Source organism: Octodon degus, unplaced genomic scaffold, assembly GCF_000260255.1.
Source record: "Octodon degus isolate 3935 unplaced genomic scaffold, OctDeg1.0 scaffold00169, whole genome shotgun sequence".
NCBI classification, from domain to species: Eukaryota; Metazoa; Chordata; class Mammalia; order Rodentia; family Octodontidae; genus Octodon; species Octodon degus.
In genome coordinates, this window is record NW_004524745.1 from 4,649,275 (window position 1) to 4,668,505 (window position 19,231).

Genomic DNA, 19,231 nt, shown 5'->3' on the forward strand with positions numbered 1-19,231 from the left:
TCAATTGTTTTGAATCATTTAATTTTCTGAATATTGCTTAATCTTAATTTTTGTTCTAGGATTTATACTGTATCTTTGACTTACAATCTACTTAAAAAGACATTGTATGATATCTTCTCCTAGTATTAGAAACTTTAAAAAGTATATTTCCATTTTCTGTTGAAAAACGAAAAGGGGTTTGTACCTATGTTATTTGCTTATTATTTCTTGCCTATATCTTGTAATATGAGAAACTATTTGGCAATAACAATACACAATGTACTAACCATTGTTACTCTCCTAAAATCTTGTTTTGAGATTTTGTACCACTGTTTTTTATTTCTTTCTTTAAAATAAAAATAATTGATGTCAATAAAAAAATTCAAAGAAAATGATATTGGCGTTTTAAGAATTATGAGCATATTGAGTTAAGAATTGCAATCATATTGAGAAGGATGGAACAGAAAACTTTGGGAGCTTTCTTATTCCCATGTCATAACCGTGCATGTGTACAGACACACACACACACACACACACACACACACACACACACAAATATATGTATGTATATGCACACACATATTCATGTATATATTTTTCTTGGACATAAAAAGCACTGGTTGCATTCCAAAATTTTTAATAATTTCTCCTGTATAATTTACTACTTAAGGGATAGCAGATAGCTCAGCAGACTAAAGCACTTGGTTTGACAGAGCACAAGGACCAGGGTTCAATCCCAGGCCTGCCATGCCAGCCCTGCCCCTGGGGCGCACTGAGACAGCAATTGAGACTGGGTGTGGTGGCACACGCCTGCAATCACAGTGTTTGGGAGGTTGAAAACGAGAATCTCTATGAGTCCGATCTACACAGTGAGACCCTGTAGACCCTGTACTAAATTAGATTAAAAAATAAAATAAATATAATTTACTATTTAAATTCTGTGTAAAAGAGCAGGTTCCACTTGGATTTTTAGCTGTTTAATGTTTCATAAGCATCAGGCAATAAATCTTTTGCTAATGAAATACAACCAGCTTGACTGTACTTGATTAATGTCATTATTTCTTTATCACTTGTTTCATCAATCCATTCATTAGGTATTATTATAGTACTCATTAGGCCAAGAATGAATTCTTATTGTGACAACTAAATAAATTTTAGTTTGGCCTAAATACAGAAAGAGAGTCTATGAATTAGGATCTTTAAGTCACAGGGAAAAAGCAAAGTCGAACAGACTGAATAATAATGTAGGATATGTTTTCAGCTTCATGCAACTTTAAGGTAACTATAGATTAATTAACTTAATAGAGAAATCAAGTACATCTCATGTATGTCAATGATGTAAATAATATTGAGAGGAAAGTTTACCTTCTAGAACCACTGAGAGGGCTGGCAATATAGCTCAGTGGACTAAGCACCTGCTTAGGCAAACTCAGGGACCAGGGTTCAATCCCCGGCTCCACATGCCATGCTGGCCCAGCACCCAAGCCAGCCACTGAGTCTGTGCGTGGTGGCACATGCCTGTAATCCTGGCACTAGGGAGGCTGAAAACAGGAGGATCACTATGAATCCAAGCTGCACAGTCAGACCCTGCACCAAATATATATATATATATATATATATATATATATATATATATATAAATCAGTAAGAATTTGTAAAGTGGCTATGTGCTTTACAGGCTGTCTGCCATTTTGGTATTTTCTGTTAAATATAAATACTCCATCTATTTAATCTCTGTAATGAAATTAATCACTGCTATTTAGTTTTTAAAATGTTTTAGAAGCTGAATTAAATATTCAAATTAAATTTTCAAAGTTTTTTATGCAAGAAAGCTTGAGAAGAAGGAAAGTAGACACTATTGATTCCAAGCATAATCAAACAAATAGAAGTAGGTAGGCAAACAGAAAGTGCTGTTGGTAGATAGTAGCTTCACGTCAGCAATTATTTATAATTAAAGAACATGAGATTTACCTCTAACAGATCAAAATTACCAGGGAAATTTGCAAGGTCTCCTTAGAGAGACCTCCTAGGTCCAACACCAACAGCATCTGACAAGAAACTAACTTTATTAATGTACTTAAGTTATGAACATGGCCATAAAAAAAGAAACAAATGATAAAGAAGGAGCCATTATAGGAAAATTCTGGCAATACCCAAATAAGCAAGTTGAGAGGAGCTTTGTCTAAGCATGGGGGAACATGATGGTCTTTGAAACAAAATGATCTTGTAGTTGCTTCAAATTGTCTGAATGTTCTTAGCAGTAGAGAACAGCTTCAGCTTTGTTCTGAGGTTCAGAGAAGTTAAATAAATCATTCTAGGTTAGCTATTCATCTTTGAGCGGTAGAGTCAAGATTCAGAACTGTGAGTCTGTCAGACAACTGATGCTCACTTCCTTTATTTGGATCATTGTCCTTCAAATATAAAAATAGTGCAAGTGTTACAATTTTAAAATCAATTTTTGGGGAATCAAAAGGACTCATAAGTTCTGATTCAGGACTTTTTGAAGTAACTATATCACGTGGGCTGTGACTTCATTGGTGGATCTACTTAATGGAATTACTGCAATAATTCTCTCTCTCTCTCTCTCTCTCTCTCTCTCTCTCTCTCTCTCTCTCTCTCTTTCTCCCTCCCTTTCTCTCTCCCTACCTCTGTCTCTCTTACACACACACAAACACACACACACACACACACACACACACACCCCTAAGCATGAAAAAGATACATGTATAGTTCCAATTAAGCTCAGCTGTTTTCTTCCTTCCCACCTAAAGGTTCAAATCTTCTTCTAGGAAATGTTGAAAGCACACAAAACCTTTTCAGAGCAATATGAGTATGTTTCCAAGTGTTGGGTTAGGCAACAGATTCAACTAGGGAAAAGAAGAGTGTCTTAGTTCCTTGGGTATCTATAACAATGCATCATTCATTAACTGGGTGGCTTATACACAACAAACATTTATTTGTCATTCTTCTGGAGTTTGGGAAGCCTGTGGACATGGCATCAGCAGATCTGGTATCTGACAAAGGGCTGGCTTCATCATGGACAGAGACTTTCTACTGTGTCTCTCACATGAAAGAAAGGGAAAGGAGTCTCTCTGGGGCTTGTTCTATAAGGGCATGAATCTCATAACATGAGCACTGTCCTTTTAACCTAATTACCACATAAATTTTTTCACCCTAAGTATCACTGTCTTGTAGGCGATTATTTCAGTTTATACATTTGGGGCAATGTAAATATTCAGACCACAGTAGGAATAAAGAGGTGTTTCTCTCCCAGATCAATACCTAACCTCTTTAGATCTCCTCCTCAGAATGTACTCTTTTAGCAGCTCATTCATTCATTCATTCATTCATTCATTCATTCAGCAAAGGGGCATGGAGAGCTTGCTCTGACCATGGCCCCCAGTCTCTCTCTGGTGTCCTTCCCTTACACCACAGCCCAATTCTGTGCCCACGCCAATCCTTAACCAAGATCTTGAGATCAGTTCATAGTTTCTGGCTCTTTCTAACACATATTTAGTCTCTTTCTCTTTGTCCAGGTCCACTCTTGGTCCATTATGCCAGTGAGTACATTAAAAGGGCTGCCACGAGTCCATGAGGGCAAGCGACCAGTCTTTGGAGCAGAGGTGGGTGTGAGGAGAATCACAGCACGGCATGAGGAGAACCACGGGGCCCGATGCTTTCAGCCTCCTGCCAGCTTTCAAGGCTTCCTCCCTTGCCCCGTTCTCACACTGCTGTCCTAAGTGATGTATTAGTCACAGACAACCAAACTTGGTGAAAATAAGCAAAAGAGAACACTTTTTACTCTGAAAGAAGACTTTTAAAGTGGATTATTATAGAAAATAGGTTTAAAAATAATCATTTGAAGAGTATTGATTTTTATGTTTTTGGATTATAGTAAAGAACACAATTATAGTAAATGCTCAAATTTCCTTAATTTTTCTCAAATATTTTCTAATATTTGCATATATATTACTAATTTAAATTTGATATAATTTTAAAATTCTACTTTTTATTAGGTAAATAAACATTTACAAAGGTTAAAAAAAACATTGTTTCTATTTTACTTATACACAGCCCAAATCATCATACTTTCTTGAATACTATATACCTTTCTTCAACATTTCTTTCTTTTTTAAAATTTAGATAGCATCTTGCTATGTGTTTCAGGCTACCCTTGAACTCACTATGTAGCCCAGGCTGGGCTCGAACTCATGGTGACCCTCCTGCCTCAGCCTCCCAAGTGCTGAGACTACAGGTGTGTGCCACCACGCCCAGCCTTCAAGATCATTCTTGAGAGATTTACTTTAGAAAAGCTACATACTAGCATGATCTTTCATTATGAAAAATTTCAGGGTAGTTTTGTCTTTGATCTTTTTCATTGGCCCACAGCAAACATTTCTGTGGTTAGATGGCCAGGTTCAACTTACCTGTCAAACAGCTCTCCTCCTGTGACAAGTTCTAGGACCAGACTGATATCTGTTGGGGTTTCAAATATTTCCTTAAGTTTTATCTAAGGGAAAGAAAAGCATAAAAGGAACATTACAAATTCTTTATTTTCATTTCTCTTGAAAGTATCTGAAATTGGGGCTAAAATGACACTGCAATACCAATACAGTCAATGATTTTTAATAACAGTATCTCTTTCTAGGATCAAGGACACAGCTCCCATGCCCTCTCTAGGTTGTGGATTGCATCCATTCTTTCATCTTTTTCAAAGGTTTTATTGAATTTTAACATTTTTTTTCCTTTTGATAACTACTCTAGAAGCACTTTCTGAAGTTTTCCATAATATTCCATTTTCTGGATTAGTCTACAATTAAAAAACTCCAGGTTCCTAAAACCTTTGAAAGCATCACTGTAGGAAAATGCCCCTTTCTCTTGGCAACAAGGGTCTGAATCCACACAACAAGGAAAGGATGTCCTCAGGCGCTCAAACATGGCTGGTGGGTGAAAGGCTTCTTGGAAAGCAATGGGGGGGGGTGCTTTTCATCACACTCAAATTTGGGATATTTCAAACAATTTGATATAATTTTCCCTCTAGGTGTGGGACTCTAGTGACCAGGACTTACATACACTTGAGGAAAATTCCATATGACTTCTCTTTGGAAAAGAGATAGATAACATAAAAGAGTGACAGAGCATGATAAATTTTGTTAGTTGCCCATCCCAGGCCTTTCTCTCTACTGTAAACAGAACGCTGACTTCGGTCAGGGAAGTAAAGCACCTCACCCTGCACTGTGGATCAGGATTGATCCAAGCCATTTATGGCCAGTTTCCCATGCTATCAGCCTGGCCAATACAACCTGAAGACAATTTAGTCACTACAGTTTCTGAGGAAATTTTCCCTTCTCACCTGCCTCTGCTGGGGAGACCCTTCCAATCATCTTACTTGAACACAAACTGAATGCTTGAACACTATGGAGCAGTCATTTTGGAACCATGAAGGAAAAGCATGAGGGGGAAATCAATACATTGTGGACAGCAGAATGCAGGACGAGCAGTGTCTGGGTCCCGGGTGGTGATACTGAGAAACTGAATCAATGCGAGGAGCTGGCAGCTGCGAGTGTCTTTTAAGAAGAATACTTGCTATTTATAGCTAAATATATCCCCAATGCATATATTGTTTTAAGTACGTCACCTTAAGCCTAAGCATCGCAGATCACTCCCTCGGACACTACAGCTTTCTCAGAGAAGTAAACTATTTTGTAAGTAGATGCCTCAATTCATAAAAACAAGGCATGGTTTGGAAAATGACTTTGTTGTTTTGCACTTCATTGGTTCCAAAGAGCTTTCCACTGACATTTCCCTCTGAGGCTTCGGCCGGCCATCGCCTAAGCGGGGCTCCCGGGGAGGTTTTCTTTGCCCCTCCAAGTGTACCATTTTGTTTGCATCTTCACTTTGTTTCTGAAGCAGATACTCTCTCCAAGGAGACTGAAATCACTTTGGAGAGCAATGTATTTTCTTCACCGGCTTTTTCTGCAGTGGCATATTAATAAGATAAACACATAAAACAGGAAGAAAGCCAGTAGTTTATTATAATGAAATAAAATTCTCCCCTTCTCATCCTTTCATGCATCAAAATTAAGGTGGTATACATGGCCAATCCATCCGTTTTGGAACGGACTAAATAAATACGTATTTTGCAGCCACATTATTGAAAATGTGATGAGAGGGGGACAAGAACGAGGCTAAACTGGCTCCTAAAGTGGGACAATTTTCTTCTCAGCCCTGCAAACAGCAAAGGACAACACTCTCATTCCATGGCTTTGGAAAGTATTTAAAACAGGTTAAAAAAAACAAAAACAAAAACAAACAAAAAAAAACCCCACTTACAATATTTGGATGTGAAAGGCGAAGAAGAACTCCTATCTCAGTTCTTACGATTTTTTTGTCCACCTGAAAAGCAAAATAAAATAGAACAACTGAAAGAAATGCCCATCTTGGAAAAGAACCTTTACTGTGGCAGAGATCAGATAAAGCATTAACCTCTGAGCACGAGCGACTATTGGCAGAGCCTGATTTCCAAGCTTGCATTTATGTCTTCTTCCTCCTTCTCCTTCTCAGCTGTGTATCTTACCTCTGCTTCGCACATACAGTAGAGCTAGAACTAACGGCTGTTACAGCTCATATCTAGATGCCCCCCAAACTCATGCAGTTGGCTTTTTAAGAGATAGCTGGATCTAGAGTGTGTGGACTTGATTCATGGTGCAAGGCTCCAGGGCACTAGTATTAAGAGTGTGAGTGTCGCCCCCCTTGAGTAGCCCGGATAAGATGAAGGGGAAGAAAGATGCTCTTATGGTTCCTTACTGCCCTGCTATAAACTGTTCCACCACTCTGCCTTGGAGCCAGCTGATTATGCACTGAAACCTGTACACATCCTGAGCTAAATAAACCGCCCTCTCTCTGCTTCCCACACCCCACTAAGCCATGAGTTGTCTCTCCTCTGCCAGCGCCCTCTCCTGTACAGCCTGTCTTGCTACCAGCCCACGATGGACTGAAATTTCACAAACTGTGAGCCAAAATGAACCTTTTCTCCATTACATTGTGGGTGTCAGGTATTGCATATCAACAAGAAAATAATTAACACAAATATCTTCATATTTTTTCAGACATGTAACTTTGTCAGGCCCTTGAATGCCTCAGTGACAACAGTCACCATTTATCAGTGTCTTTAGTTTTTTTTTTTTTTTTTTTTTTTTTTTTAGTGTCTTTAGTTTTTACAAGAAAGAAAAATGTTTCTAAGGAGATAGTAAAGACCCCCACGCCAGTCAGAGGTTTCTTTCAAGAGTCTACTTCACCATAGTATGTAAGTGTTAAATGACCATATAGTCATGCTAAAGCTTGCTAAACTATGAAAAAATTTTAGTTACCTATGTATTCAGCTAGGAAGGTCAGGATATGTTAAAAATACATATTCTTGCCAATGAAATCAAACAGTTAAAATGAATTCACAATTTTCTAAAATAAAACCATATTCTACATCTTTTCTACGGATGCTGATCCGTGTAACCTAGCCGCATTGTTAATTATTTACTTGGTACAGGCTCTCACTATGCAGCTCAAGCTCATAGTGATCTTCCTCTCTCAACCTCCCCAGTGCTGGAATTATAGGTGTGCGCCACCACGGCTGGTTGGAGAGCCAGCACAGCATGCCCAAGGTTCCAGGGTTCAAACCTGGGTCCTTGCGCCTGCGAGGCACCCAGCCCCATTTTGAAAGGGTGTGTGTTGGGCCCCGGGAGATAGCTCAGTAGAATATGTGCTTGCCTGGCAAACACAGGGTCCTGAGTTCAATCCCTGGTACCCCACACCCCCCAAAAAAGGGTGCATGCCTTTCCCTATAAAAAGGCAACATCAGCTATAAATTCTGACTTGAAAGGAGGGAGGACGAGATGATCTTCCCCTCTAACACAAAGCAGCTAAACCTTTGGGAGCTGCCTCACCAGTTTTTCTCTATGCAGCAGCCGCTTTTCCCAGGTCACACAGACTTTGCTTTGATCAAACTTTTTCAGTATCAGGTAACAAACTCCTAGTTCAAACATGCTCTGGCCACAAGGGAATTTATTGGCACGTGTAACTGGAAAGTCAGAGTAGAGCTGTCTACACACACAGCCAAAGCTAGAGGTTTGTGCTCAGTGTATGCCCCACCCTGCCATGTGCGTCTCTGACCTTCTGCTTTTCAAAAGACAAAACACATGGTAACAGAAGCTCCAACGCTATATTGAAGAGTCTCACAGTTCAAAGGGAAGAGAGCCTCCGCTTTCTACTCTGTATGCTAATCTCGAGCAATGTTCTCATTATATTCAATGTCTACTTCTCCATGCAAGAGACATGTAGCTATGACAAGACCCAGCAAGGTCATGGACACTCTCCTTGCCCGGGGTGAGGAAGATAATTGTCCTGAAAAATGGCGACTGGAAAACAAGGGATGATATCCTTGTCGGTTATTTTTAACATTTGTTCTCTTCCTTCTAAATTTGCACAAATTCTAAAATACTCTTTTTTTCTGCTTCCTCCATCCTGGCTCAGTCAACAAATTATTTATCCTTATTAGTTTATAGTAACTCTTGTCCTCAGTGGACTTATTATTCACAGTTTCACTACTTAGCAGTAACCCACATGAACTATACAAATTAATAAATTAGAATTTTTTCCCTAGACATATTTTTGAATCTATACGAAAAATACATAGGACAACTATTTAGCTGGCAAATGAGTCAAGCAGATGAGGTGGCATTTGTACCTCAAATCTGCTATGGGATTCTTATTTTTTGATGGGAGTTATATAGGATGAAGATGGCAAGGCAGTATGGGAAAATGTTGACCCTCATCAATATAAAAGGTTGGAGTAGAAATGTGAGATCTTTGTGCTTTGTGGAACAGAAGAGAATCCTTAATTTTCCTCATATTGTAAAATCTCTGGAACTGAAAATAATAATTTTTTAAAAGCTGACCTTAAGAGAATATAGGCTGGGGAGATAGCGGAGTAGCATAAGCACCTGCCTGGAAAGCGCAAGGTCCCTAGTTCAATCCCCAGCACAGCAAAAAAAAAAAAAAAAAAAAAGAAAGAAAGAAAAAAGAAGCCAAAGGGAATGTAGTCCATGGAACTGGAGACTCAAGGATCTCTGAATTTATTTTTTAATGTATATATAATGAATGAATAATTAATATATAGCACATGGTGTTCTGCTCTATAGCATACTCTGCTGGACATATGAAAAAAAATAAGGCCTTTCTCAGCAGAATATTACAATCTTAATTTGGAGGATGAGACTAATCCATATAACACTATCTAAGGATAGTAAAAGACAGTAAGGAAAAATGTAAATTTTGTTTAAAAGTTCAACTGTTTGGTGAAAGTTCATTTTCTATGAATTGAAAAATTTGTACATGAAAGCAGTGAATTTACCAGAAAAGATATTTTACACTAGTAGTCACTTAAGGAGACCACCCTGTTGTCAGTACAACATGAAAAATGTTCATTAGCAGGAGCAAAGGGTCCATGGTGCAATCCATGCTGTCAGTCACCAGTGGGTTACAGAAAGCATAGCCCAGGAAGAAGTGCAGCAGGAGAACAGATTAGTACAGGGTCCACAAGGTCTCACTACACAGATCGGACTTGTAGTGACCCTCCCGTTTCCAGCCTCCCAAGCGCTGGGATTACAGGCCCGCGCCAGCATGCCCGGTCTAAATTGCTGTCTCAGCATTTCCCGGTGGCTGGACCAGCACAGCATGTCAGGGACTGAACGCCAGTCCCGGTGTCTGCCTAAGGAGGTGCTTTACTCTGCTGAGCTATCAGGCCGGCCCTGTTGATGAAAACTTTTAACTTGCATGAAAACTGTCCAGTGAGCAAGAGAAATTTCACTTGTGCCAAATAAATGATCTCTGAAACGGAAATGCCGCCAGAACCCTGGGACGCCACTTCTACATCGCTTCTACAGAGCCCTTGCCTCTTCTTTATAGTTTATGCAGACGCTGTTAAAGAAAATTCGGGTATGGGCCTCAATTATTTATTAAGAAATTTTAGTATACTTTAAAAATAAACTTTTTTTTTATTTTAGGGAAGGGTCTATAGAGTATTCAGGGTCTCACTACTAGAATAGACTCATAGTGATCCGCCTGTTTACAGCCTCCCAAGAGCTGGGATTACAGGCGTGTGTCTCAATTGCCATCTCAGTGTGCCCCAGGGGTGGGGCTGGCATGGCAGGCCCAGGGATTGAACCCCTGGACCCTGCACCTACTTGCAGGTGCTTTAATCCACTGAGCTATTTGGCTGGCCCATAACATGTATTTTTAAAATATGTGTATTTAAAAATACAACAAGTATTTTTAAATGCATATATTTAAAAATACAACAAGTATTTTTAAATGCATAAATGCATATCAGGTCTGCCGGCCTGATAGCCCAGCAGACTAAAGCACCTGCTTAGGCAGACACAGCAGTCAGGGTTCGATCCCCAGCATGCCCTGCTGGTCCCACCCCCGGGGGCACCCTGAGGTGGCGATTGAGACTGGGAATGGTGGCGTGTGCCTGTAGTCCCAGCACTTGGGAAGCTGAAAACAGGAGGATCACTACGAGTCTAATAGACTCTGTGGACCCTGTCCTAAATACAGGAAAAAAAGTTATTATAGTGAAGAAAATTAACATATTCATCATCTCAGTTATTATTTTTTGCTTTTATGACATGATCAGCTGAAATGTAGTCATTCAGCATGACTCTCATATACAGTACAATTTGATTTCCTATAATGTTCGTGTTGCACTTTAGGGCTCTAGTCTTGTTTACTTTGCATATCTGACACTTTGTAATGCATGTTATTTCCTTTATTTTCTCCTATTCAGGTCAACAATGACTCCCTTGCTAATGTGAAATACGGTTTTCATTATTGTATGATGCTTTAGAAAATTCTAAGGACACAAGTCTCTAATACAAAATTAAGATTACTGGTATTAGATCAGACTGACATGTATAGACATCCTTGGTATGAGAAATTGAAAGAGTAAATAAGGCCTAATATATATAGTAGATATGGTGAAGTGGGAAGACACTGTTCAAAAGGAAAAAGGAACTACGATGGGTGAAAGGGGAAAGGGACAGTAGGGGAAAGAGAAAAAGTGCAAATCAGTAATACTACTAGTGTCTCTTAGTTCATTAAAAAGGAATATTTGTGCTAATAGTGATCAGGGAAATTTTTAGGTGTATATCCTGCACTCTAAGCAACTACTTTAAACATAATAATGTATTAACTATTGTTATTCTCCTATTATTCTGTTATGAACTTTTCTTTTATCTTTTTTTCCATAAAACAGAAGGGATTACTGGTATTAGGGTTTATTTTTCTGGCTCGACAATTTTGAGTTTATATAAGAGAATCATCTCTCTTTCTCATATTTCCAATCAATGTAAAATAATCAGAAGTGGTGGAATCCTTTGTGTTTTCCACATTATAATGAATACTTGACAAAATATTTTCTAATAAAGATAATTTTGAAAAATGCTACACCATATATTTCATATTGGGATGCTTTTGCTTGTAGTTATTTGTGAGAACTCATTATTTAAGTTCCAGAAACTTTCAGAATAGGTCAGACTGCAAAACATTTGGGATAACAGTCTTCCCATGAAATCTCTGTTTTGAATTCAGAATTCAGAGTTCAGAATTTCAGTAACAATTTTGAAAAAGATAATTATTTTCCAGTATACTCTGAAACATTGTTTGTCACCTCAAAATTAGAGTCTGGGTCCTGGAAGGGCCCTCTAGGGAATGTGAGAGGCTCTCTCTTTTACAATTTTGCCTTTTTTGGCTAGAATTTTTTCATAGGTTTCAAACAAAGCAGTAAGTTACAACAAATTGAATACAGAAATAGATAAAAGTCATGCTATATTTTATTAAGCTAAATAGTAAAGAGATTAGCAAAAATAATGTCACTCTTCTCACCATAAATACATTTATATCACACAATATATAAATATGTATAATAAATTTTCTTTAGACAGTAGTTATATTCACTAAATTTTTATTTGTGTCAATAATTAATGGACATTGTACTGTCATTTAATAATTTAGTGGGCTTATTATCATCATTTTTAAAATTAATAAAAATATAATTTAATAGTTTTAATATATAATGCAGTAAATATTTGCAAAATATTGGAGTTTTCAATATATTATTAATTTAAAACCTCTCTAAAATTTGAGAACTGCTCCAAAAGGTAACATGACACATTTGAAGACAGAATAAAGAGAAAGAAGAGAAAAACAATACCAACAATTTAAGTGCAAGAATAACATGACCAGTCTTGCTTCTGTTCTTCTGAATGCTGGAGCCCAGGTTTATTTATTTATTTATTTTAATATTTTATTTATTTATTTATTTATTTATTTATTTATGTGTGTGTGTGTGTGTGTGTGTGTGTGTGGCCAGCTCAGCCCACCAGGGGGTGGGGCTGGCTGGCATGTGGTGCTGGGGGATTGAACTGCGGTCCTTGTGCTTTGCTAAGCTTGTTTTAAGTAGGTGCTTTAGACCACTGAGCCATCTCACCAGCCCCATGGAGCCCAGGTTTAATACTATGGAGGCCATGACCTAAGTTGTACTGAGAAAGAAGGAAATACATGAGAATTTTAGAAGGCACTGAGAGAAGAGGTGGAAGAAAGCACCACTCATGCAAAGCAAGCAAATGGATGACAAAACCTGGACTAGAAGCCAAAGTGAAACAAGTAAAGGGTAAAGTTGAAAGAAAATAAAGATAAAATGGAAATGAACAGAGAAGAGTCAATGAGGTCAAGACCAAGACTCAATGGGACTAGGACACTCTTCTCTGCAGAATAAGCAGAGCACCATTTGTTGGTGTTCAGCAAGGCTGTCTCATGACTGCACAGACAGCCCCGCCGCCTGAGGAGAAACCTTTTCTGAAGATGGCCTATCACAGCCATCTCGTCTCAACTGTCTCACTATTTGTCTTTTTCCAGAAGTTAGTGATTTCCTCTCACTTCTGAGTTTCCCTTCCAAACTCCCGGAAACTCAACAGAGAGCTCAAACTCCCACACTGCCAGTCAGTCTGTAACGGTTTCCTAGAAAATACTTGTCACGAAAGGCACAAAAACCAATGTGGGAAAAAGTCAATGGACGGTCTAAAGCCTTTACTGCCATTTAAAACCAGCTTCCAAAGGCCACCATCACGATAATCTTGAGAACCATCAACAGCTCATTAACAAATCAGCAGAGCAGTAATGTAATATTGAAACAAAGAAGACACTCAGTATCTACACAATGCCCTGAAGACAAGTAGGTTTTTGTTACTAATGATTATATTTCCTTTGTTTAACAATTGTATTTATTGAATTACTAAATATTTATTATCTGCTCTACACCAGGCAAGAGGAACAAATGTAAGTTTTACTCTTTAGCAATGCATCTGACCTCACCAAATAAAACACATACAGTTTTCTTCTATGTGTGTTTTCATGTATTGCATACTGCCGTAGACCATTAAGCACTCCACATTTTGTCTGCAGCACTAGAGGAATTACCATTGCTCTTATGTGTGTGTGACAAAGCAGGAATCAGTGAAGTAGAACCCTTCCTTTAGGTGGCAGGGCAACAGTAGGATACTTGCCAGCCAGGCGTCCACTTTTAGCAAAAGCCAATACACCGGGACATAAAACACCACACGCTAGGCCAACCAGTGAACTTCTCAGAACACAATTTTCCTTCCTTATATTACCTGATTACAAAGCATCAGTTACAAAGAACTTGTATGCAACTATGGTAGACAAAAATGGAAGTACAGTTAATGATGCATATGTCTTTAAAGCATCATATTTAACTTTGAAGCGGTATCTCAAAATGAAGTTTGCCAATATTTCAGAGACACTAGCCAGTGTTGCAAGTAATCCTGTCCCAGGTATCCAAGTCTTATCTCTTCTAAGATATTCAATTTTTTTTCTATGATTTAGATGATCATTAGTATTTTGAATTTTGCTTCTCAAAGAAAAGGAATAAATTGAGCATATGTTTATATTGCTGTTTGCATGCCCTGGAAAATAATACCATGATTATCTGCTTACTTAGATATATCCTTCAGGTCTCTTAGCTGTGAGTCCCTCACACATTTCTGTACCTCTCTTTGGTAACCAGATCTGCATCCTTTAGGTCTGCCCAGGTTCTTGGCTGAGGGCTGCCATCTTGATGGGTCACGTGACTTGAGGGTGGGTAGGAATCTAGAGAGCCCCAGCTGGTAGCTGAGCCAGGTGAGGGCTCCTCTGTTGGCCCTTGGCAGGATCTAGCCCCTACTAAGGATTTTAAATTATAAAAACATATTTTGCTAAAACTCTGATCTAGGGAATATATTTCAGCTCAGATTCTTCAGGAAGCAGAAGACAAAGATCAGCCTTCTGGTGTTTCACTTGGAAGATGCAAACCCATTACAGGGAGAGAAAAATGGTAGGTTGGTTGGGGAGTGACACTGTACTATGATCAGCACCCTGGCTGCAGCATGACAGTGAAATGTGCAGAGAGCCAGCAGGTCACACAGGTGGCAGCTGTATCCTACTGACATACAATACTTTTCCAAGGGGGCTGCATCAAAGCCCTCATACCTAGAAGGAGGAAGAAACTTCTTTTCCCATTTCCCAATGGTGAAATTTGGCCTCACAGGTAAACCTTTCCACGTTTTGGTTGCATGTGCAATCTCTGTAGGAGTCCCATGTGACGCTATACCCCACCTCTGGAGAAGTCATATCTCATTCAAATCCAAGAAGGGCTGAAAGAGCCAGAAACGCCTGGTGTGTGGTCAGTTCATGAAATGGCCAAAGGCATTCCTTCCTGCCTCTCATCCCCCTTGATTGGAGGGGCTGAGGCAGAAAAAACTTGCTGAGGCCCATAAGAAATTTGTTCAATGACAGCATATTCTGCAGTTGTCAGTAGGTAAAGTAAATTAACAGGAGTGGATTCACGGCCCTGATTTTCCAGTTTATGGTGTTTTATGCTCACCAGAAAGAGCTTTGTCTCTCACATCCTCTGGGACATTGTTGTCACATGGAAAGGATACTGGCAACATGAAAAAGATAACCACCAAATGACTTGAGCACAGGGGATTTTTCCACTGACCTTTGTTTTCCTTCCTCTATTTAAATCACCCTAAGTGTTTAAAGAAACATTTTTTATTTTCTTAAAGTCACTGTTGAAACCACCAGTATGAATGGCTTTTAACTTACTTTCAATATAAAACATACCTTTTGAAGATTACAAACAGAAAAAAATTAATGAAGAAATTTAATAAATTATATAAATTGAAAACTCAGAGAAACTGAAGATTTCTTAATACTGAAAGAAATCCCAATTTCAGTACAAAACTAGAATGATGCCAGAGTCTCTGCCACTGAATGTGATTGATCAAATACTGACCCTTTGTGAAGATACAGAGCGAACGTGTTAGTGCCCTGATGGTTAAAGAAAACAGGAAGGATTGGAGAAGATGTGAAGGAGACTGAGGACTTAAAAAAAAAGAAAAAGAAACTTGTTTCTGCACTGTGGGGAGGATAGATGGAGACAGGCTAGTAAACAAACTACAGAAAAGGAGGGACTCTAACTCCAGGTTTCCCTGAACTTGAGCCAGTTAGTTGCCCCTCTTAGATGCATCATACATCTGGATTCTGGGGTGACATGAATCACTAGATGGCTGTCCTCATCTGTAATGCTTCAGGCAAGTGATGCAGTTTCCCCTTAAAATGGTCAGGCTCTTTTTTTTTTTTTTTTTTTTTTTTAACAGGGATTAAGGCCATGTACCTTTCTTTGTCTCTCTACTTTCTCTGCCTTCTTTGGCTCACTGGGCGGAGAGCCAAAAGTACAAAATGTTGTTTCTCAAGTTCTTCATGAAAACAAGCAGAATATCCCCTGTTGACAAATAAATATATGGCAAAGTGTCTCCTGGTTTTCACAATGATTCCCTTCTGTAGAGGGTCTCATCCTGCCCCCTAACATTTGTGTGTGTTGACTCTAACATGCTCAGTGAAAAGCCTTCACGAGTGCAGTTTTATTAGGCTCAAGGATGACAGTTTTAGTCTGCAAGGATTTGGACACTAGGTACTGCCATTTGAACATGCAAAAATCAAAGATGGGACAAATACAAATGTGGAGGCTTTTCTAGATAAACCCAATACTTCTAATACCTGGAGAATTCTAACTAAGTCAGGTTAGCCCCTGTGTATTCTTGTTCTAAGAGGAACCTGAGCGTCCCAGAACTATGTCATTCAGTTTTCACAGTCTCAAGACGTGAACTTTTGTCCCAACAGGTCACATACCATGAGGCCTAGAAGAACAGGCATCCTTCTTGCTTTTTACTGCTATGACTAAATCATTTCTCCTCTTAAGTCCTGCTAAAACTCCCATTTTTAACACGGGAGCCACCATCCAGTGCACCCAGCACTTCTCTCCTCATGGTTAGCTTCCTATTTCCCTGCCCCCAGCTTCTACTCGGAAGATCTCAGTATTTATAACTCTGCCTCAATCATTGATATCATCATCCTTAATAACTTCAAAGATCATTCAGTGTACTTGCCTCTCAGCTTCCTTATCCCTAATTCCTCCTGTCCCTTCCCCAGCCTCCTTAGCAACCCAGATCCATGGTCACATTCACATCACAGGCCTTACCATTACCATTAATTGAACCAACTCAGAAACCTGAGTTTCCAATATTACACTCCGACTTCTGCCTCCTAACTTAACAGCTCCTAGAAGTGTACCTGCCATAGTCCTCTAGGATAAGCATGCTTTCTACACACACCACCAACTTCTTTTCCCTTCTCTGTGTTGTGCTTTTGTAATTAAGGAAAATCCCTTGATTTGTTCAAGCTGCATTTTTACTTCACATCTGTGCCTCTCGTGAAGTGCATGAAAGAAAATATGCAGCCATGCTGGCTGGACTTGTTCTTCACTAGGACCATAACTTCTCAGGGGCATCAGCCCGCTTGCCCCCCATAGAACGCTTCATGCCTTCCTTCCTCCAAGTTCTGATTTGCCCTGTTTTCTTTATTCTCTTCACATGGCCTTGCTTCTAAATCACTGAGAATGTATGAGAAATCCAACATGAACATTATATCTTCTCATCAGCCAGTTTGCCAATCTATAATACATCTATACTCAATTCACTTTGATTTATTCAACAAATACTTTTTCAGCACCTCATACATACAAGTGCTATCCTGGGCAAAAGGATACAGCAGTGAAAAAAACTGAATAAATTTCTAGCCCTAAGAAATTTATTTTCCAGTGGAGATACAATATAAATAAATCAACAAAATAAATAAGTGTCCAAGTGTTGTAAGTACTATATACAAAGGAAGGGAAGCAAAACAATGTAAGGCGACAGAGTGATGAAAGAAGGTATGTGAGACGGGCAGGGAAAGTTTCTCTGACAAGCCAGACCCAGCCACAGTGATCTGAGGAAGAGGGTTTTAGACAGAGACAGAAAATGCAAAGACCTTGGGCTATGAGTGGGACCTGAAGCAACTGAGTAAACTGCAAGGTGACAAGTTCAGGCATAGCATGGTGACAACAGAGGAAGGCACACAGCAGATGGATGGCAGATGCCTTTCATGGGTGTGAAGCACTGTGCTGACCATGGCAAGAACTTTTCGTTTTTAGAAAGGGAAGAGTTCAGACACACTCAGAAGGTTTTATTATTTATTTATTTACTTATTTATTTTTTAGGGAAGGGTCTATAGGGTATTTAGGGTCTCACTACTAGATTGAACTCATAGTGATCCACCTGTTTACAACCTCCCAAGAGCTGGGATTGCAGGTATGTGCCACCACGCCCAGTCTCAATCGTCATCTCAGCTCACCTGGGGGTGGCACAGCAGGCCTGGGATCGTACCCCCAACGCCTGCACCTGCTTGTAGGAGCTTTTATCCGCTGAGCTATTTGGCTGGCCCACACTCAGAAGGTTTCAGCAGAGGAACAGCATGGTCTTCTTTGAGTTTTACAAAGATACCCTGGCACATAGAGAAGTGCAGAGGATGGAGAGGAAAGTGGGGGGAGGGCAACAGGAGATGGCAGGAGTTATGCAGGTAGGAGATGACAAAGTCTTGGCAGGCCCATGTGGGGTTGATGATGAAGGTGAGAAGTAGGTGGATACTTTTAGAAAAAGAAGGAATCAAGATTTGAAGATGGACCAGCTTTGGGGTCTAAGAGAAGTGCAAAGACTGAGCACAGACTTTTTTTTGTTCTAAAATGAAAGAAGAATAAAATTTCTGTTTGCAGAGAAGAAGACTAAAGAGGAACAAATTCAGAAAGAATGGTCTTGTCCACAGGACACAGCTTATTTACTATCCTCTCCCCATTAAAAAAAAATAATTTCCAGCTTTGAGGATTGAAGCTAGCAGTGCTCTACCATGGAATTACATCTTCAGCCCTTTGAGATATGATCTCAGTAATTCATTCACAGGCTAGGGAGATAGCTCAGTAGAATAAGTGCTTGCTTGGCAAGTGTGAGGTCCTGAGGTCAATCCCTGGTACCAGAAAAAAAAACAAAAAAAACTGATGTTCAGTGAGTTGTCCAGGTTCAGCTGGAACTTGCCATCCTCCTGCCTCAGCTTCCTGCCTCAACCTCCAAAACTAGAGGTGTGTCACCATGCCTGGCACTTCCCCTTCCTCTTCCTTTTTCTCCTCTTTCTCTTCCTCAGCCTCTTCTCTTTGTATGTGTATGGTACTGTGGATTGAATCCAGGAACTGGGCACTGCTCTTTTCAAAATTCTATTTTATTTGAGGCAGAGTCTCACTAAGTCACTAAATTCCTCAGTCTGGATCCACACTTGCGACACTCCTGCCTCGGCCTCCCAGTGCTGGGAGAGGCATGTACCAATATTTGATAGTCATTTGTCTTGAATATTCTTCTCCCAGATATTTTAATGTGAGTTTGGGATCAACAGAGTGCAGACTGGAAGGGATACTTATACATGGGAGGAGATGGTTTAGGTACAGAGCAGTGACCAGTACTGAACACAGTGGGGTGGAACAGGAGAGAGGTGTAAATTATAAGGGAAACCATACTCCATTTTACATTTAACACAAGGTAAAGCCGTCTTTGCTCTAATCAGTACGGGAAGACAGATTCTAAAAAGGCTTTTCAAGCAAATAACACTTTGAAAACTCTGAGACTCAATGTTTTTTGACAGTTCGGCTACTAGCCACCTCCTACTCCTTGCAGACACTACAGCAGTAGTGCGGCCAAAAGAAGAGAAGCTGAGCTTC

General features: G+C 39.5%; 1 protein-coding gene across 1 annotated transcript in view; it reads right to left on the reverse strand.

The window, feature by feature from the left end:
* Camk4 (calcium/calmodulin dependent protein kinase IV) overlaps positions 1-19,231 on the reverse strand; it is a 260,080-nt gene that overhangs the window by 85,778 nt on the left and 155,071 nt on the right. The window contains exons 3-4 of the mRNA XM_004643276.2: positions 6,313-6,375; positions 4,407-4,489 (exon numbers count right to left, since the gene is read on the reverse strand). Of these exons, the coding sequence (XP_004643333.1) occupies positions 4,407-4,489; positions 6,313-6,375 (146 nt within the window). The remainder of the gene's footprint in view (positions 1-4,406; positions 4,490-6,312; positions 6,376-19,231) is intronic.